The sequence below is a fragment of the Ailuropoda melanoleuca genome, unplaced genomic scaffold (genome assembly GCF_002007445.2).
Source record: "Ailuropoda melanoleuca isolate Jingjing unplaced genomic scaffold, ASM200744v2 unplaced-scaffold5920, whole genome shotgun sequence".
In the NCBI taxonomy this organism is placed as follows: domain Eukaryota; kingdom Metazoa; phylum Chordata; class Mammalia; order Carnivora; family Ursidae; genus Ailuropoda; species Ailuropoda melanoleuca.
In genome coordinates, this window is record NW_023232948.1 from 435,476 (window position 1) to 439,729 (window position 4,254).

At 54.9% G+C, this 4,254-nt stretch overlaps 1 protein-coding gene across 1 annotated transcript in view; it reads left to right on the forward strand.

Moving 5' to 3' along the window:
* Positions 1 to 4,254, forward strand: part of DLGAP2 (DLG associated protein 2) — a 401,616-nt gene that overhangs the window by 366,949 nt on the left and 30,413 nt on the right. The window contains 2 exon segments of the mRNA XM_034652370.1: positions 2,238 to 2,587; positions 3,647 to 3,688. Of these exon segments, the coding sequence (XP_034508261.1) occupies positions 2,238 to 2,587; positions 3,647 to 3,688 (392 nt within the window).

The following is a 4,254-nucleotide window of genomic DNA, read 5'->3' on the forward strand; positions in this document are numbered from 1 at the left end:
TCTATCTCTGTCGAATAAATAAATAAAATCTTTAAAAAAAAAAACATTAGGGGAAAAATCCTTAAAGTATAAAAGGTGATTTCCGATGTTCCTCTCGTGCAGTTTGAAGCCCGCACTTCCAGTAACTGTCCTCCGTCTGTTTTCCACACTCGTGAGTCTCTTCCAGTGCATTCTTTTAAAAATGTGTCCATGGCGTAAATGTTCATGTGCAACTTTTATGCCTTCAAACTCAGATCATCCTGACAGGACAAACTCATTTTGTCGCTTGCCGATTTTTATTCAGAATGACATTTGAGGTTCTATTTATTAGGAGAACCCATTCACACAGACTACACAGTCATTGGGGGTGATTGCAGGAAATAGGTAAGCACATTGAAATCCCCAGGGAACGGAAGAGCGGAAGGGACGTGCTCCCACGGGCCGCAGCAGGACCTGATTCTGGACAGCTTCTGAAATTCATAGGGGAAACCCACTCAGTCTGTCCTCCCAGACGAGGCCGAGCCCTCCCCAGGAGAGGCGCTGTGCACGTGTGGTCGTGCACACAGCGGCCCTCGCACGCCTGTGGACCGTGTGGGTGCGTTGGCGCTGGGTCATGGGGATGGCGTCCGTTTCAGAAGCACTTGGGTGAGTTCTTCTGTTCCAGATAAAGAAAAATCATTAACTGATGGAAAACACATTCCTGTCAAAACGGCGTCATTCACCTCGGTGGAAAAATAAGTAACGCCCTGAGCCCGGCAAATGTGTCTAATGAATTTGGGGTGGCCTTTAAAGAGACATTTAATAGGACTTCGTGTCCAGAGGCATGTTTTGTCCCTCAGTGTGTTGACTGCAGCCGGGGAGTGGGTGCAGGGTGGGAGGCTGGCTACGGGCAAGTGGAAGGTGAGGAGGGCTGGACGGTGTGCGTGTGGAGACCCAGGGTCCCTTCTCAACCGCCATCTACACTTTAGACCCAGGAAGCATGTCCGTGTAGGGAGCAAATGGTCTTCTCACATTCTATATGTTTCCGTTAGAAAAATAACACCTACTCAACGTAAGCATGTTTGGAACACGCAGAGAAGCGGAAGAGAGAACAGTCACCCTGTTGTCCCTCGATGATGAGCTGACAAACAGTTCTGTGCGTCTAACCTTTTATTCATACGTGGTTTTTCCTTATGAATATATTCCACCTTCACCTGCATAGGGTTGAGTAGGTCCTGCTTTTTACCGCAGTGTGACGAAATGAGCATGGCCTGTGAGGCTCCCCTGCGTGCAATGATGTCGCGCCTGCTGTCGGTCCTGCTGTGTCAGAAGTTACTCGGTGTGGCCGCTGTTGCTGCATTGGACGGGGGGGTTATAATTTCCTGGTGCTGTAAGTGTATCTGTGTGGGCCATCTCTGAGCACAGAGATCCCCCAGAGTTTGCATTATCTTCTCAGGCCATACATTTGGAAAAGGCTCGTGGGTCANAGCCCGGCAAATGTGTCTAATGAATTTGGGGTGGCCTTTAAAGAGACATTTAATAGGACTTCGTGTCCAGAGGCATGTTTTGTCCCTCAGTGTGTTGACTGCAGCCGGGGAGTGGGTGCAGGGTGGGAGGCTGGCTACGGGCAAGTGGAAGGTGAGGAGGGCTGGACGGTGTGCGTGTGGAGACCCAGGGTCCCTTCTCAACCGCCATCTACACTTTAGACCCAGGAAGCATGTCCGTGTAGGGAGCAAATGGTCTTCTCACATTCTATATGTTTCCGTTAGAAAAATAACACCTACTCAACGTAAGCATTTTTGGAACACGCAGAGAAGCGGAAGAGAGAACAGTCACCCTGTTGTCCCTCGATGATGAGCTGACAAACAGTTCTGTGCGTCTAACCTTTTATTCATACGTGGTTTTTCCTTATGAATATATTCCACCTTCACCTGCATAGGGTTGAGTAGGTCCTGCTTTTTACCGCAGTGTGACGAAATGAGCATGGCCTGTGAGGCTCCCCTGCGTGCAATGATGTCGCGCCTGCTGTCGGTCCTGCTGTGTCAGAAGTTACTCGGTGTGGCCGCTGTTGCTGCATTGGACGGGGGGGTTATAATTTCCTGGTGCTGTAAGTGTATCTGTGTGGGCCATCTCTGAGCACAGAGATCCCCCAGAGTTTGCATTATCTTCTCAGGCCATACATTTGGAAAAGGCTCGTGGGTCATGGGAAGTGAAGGGTGGAGCAGGGCCCCAGGGAGGGGAGGATGCTTCTGCTGATCCCACGCTGATTTTCCTTACAGCTGTCTCCTATGCGAATTACAAGAAAACGCCGCCGCCCGTCCCCCCGCGCACCACCTCCAAGCCCCTGATCTCGGTGACGGCGCAGAGCAGCACCGAGTCCACGCAGGACGCCTATCAGGACAGCCGCGCACAGCGGGTGTCCCCATGGCCCCAGGATGGCCGCAGCCTCTACAACTCCACGGACAGTCTGGACAGCAACAAGGCCATGAGCCTTGCCCTGGAGACGGCCGCGGCCCAGCGCCTCGCCTCCGAAGGCCAGAGCAGCTCCACACGGACCAGCGACAAGGCCGTCCTGGTGTCCAAGGCTGAGGACTTCCTCAAGAGCCGGCGCTCCTCCATCGGGATCCAGGTAGCCTCTCTGCGCCGCGTGGCACTGCCGCCTGCTCCGCGGCTCCGCAGATAGCGTAGACTGAGACGCCGAGACCCCGCGGCCCTGGGTCCTTAGCAGGGAGCCTAGCCTCCAAGGGCCGGGAGCCGCAAGAGCGAGGTCTCAGCCGCGTGGCCAGCCGGCAAGTCAACAGCCGGGGGACTGTCCTGGGACATCTGGGTCCCCGCCTCACGCCTGCCCCTACCACCCAGACACCCCCACCCAAGGCACTTTCTAGGGGCTGCCTGCTGCTTATGGAGTGTGGAGACAGCTTGTTTTGATACTATAGAAGGATGGTTTATTGTTGTTGTTGTTGTTGTTGAAACCCCATTTTTCAAAAGCCTTTTAGTCTTGTGCCCCAACAGCAGAGTAGGGCAGAAGGACCTTGGGAATACAGCGGTAAAGATTAAAAAGGCCTCTTTGGTGCAAAATTGAGTGTGCTCACAGCCACTCAGGTACTCCTTCAGCGGCCGCAGGGCACTCTGGGTGTGTAGTTTTGGTGGCAGAGCCGGGCCCGTGGTTTCAGACCACCGAAGGCTGACCCACACACGGAGGCCCCAGACTTCTCCCCAAGAACAGACCTGGCGCCTGAGCAGGGTGCAGCTTGGGGCGGCTCCTCTCTGCGTCTGACGCGCCCCTCCCAGGGCACGGGAGGCACTGTGGTAAGACACAGGGGCCACCGTCCAGCCCACTTCCCAGCCCCAGGACGGCACGAGATGCGCCTCACACGGACGATATCTTGCCGCGACCACTCTCCCTCTGAGATCTGTGGTGGCACGGCGAGGCACGGTCCTTGCTGAGTCCTGTGCAAGCATGGTCCACTCTTGTGTCCAGCCGGAAGTTCTAAAATCAGAAGGCTTCATGGCCAGGGAGGAGGGTGAGCAGAGCTCTGCCTGAGAGCCATGTGTGCTTAGTGCTGGCGTGAGGGGGCTCCATGTCTTGGGCATCCTGGGGACATGGGAGAGCAGGCTGGGGCGACTGCCCGCTTGACTAGGTCCTCTGAACCAGGTCTCCACACTGTGGCTTCATTGTTTTGTTTAGGATTCTGAATTCCCAGAGCATCAGCCATACCCAAGGTCAGATGTAAGTACCAAAATATACTGCAAAGCCAAGTACGCATGAATTTTTATTTTATCTCCCTTTTTTGGATTATTCATACAACTGCTGTCACCTCTCTGTGTCCTAATTCTATATGCCAGGCACTATGCTGGGCGCCCCCATGTGATTGCAGGGAACCCTTGCGTCCCCCAATGATGTGTAATCAGCCCCACCTCGGTGAGGACCAAGATGGGGCTCAAATAGGCAAGTAACGTGCTGCGGCCGACAGGCTTGCTGGGGCCATAGCACTAGTCTGTGGGAGGCCAGGGCTCCGACGCCACTCCCTCTGGCTCCAAAGTCACGTCTCCAGAGAAGATGTGCGAGGTCCGCAAGTTAAAGAGGCTGCTTCCACATTCCAGGTGCTCGTGCTCCCTCTGGCCTTCCCACCTGCCACCTGCCACCTGCCACAGGCGTCCTGCTGGCTGCCCACGCCAGCCTGGGACGAGGGCGGGAGTGTCCTCTTCTGGCTTTACCTGAGCAGACCAGACCTGCAGTAGCAGGTCCTCTACTGGTCCGAGGCGCCACCCCTCCTGCTTCTGACTCACCCCCAG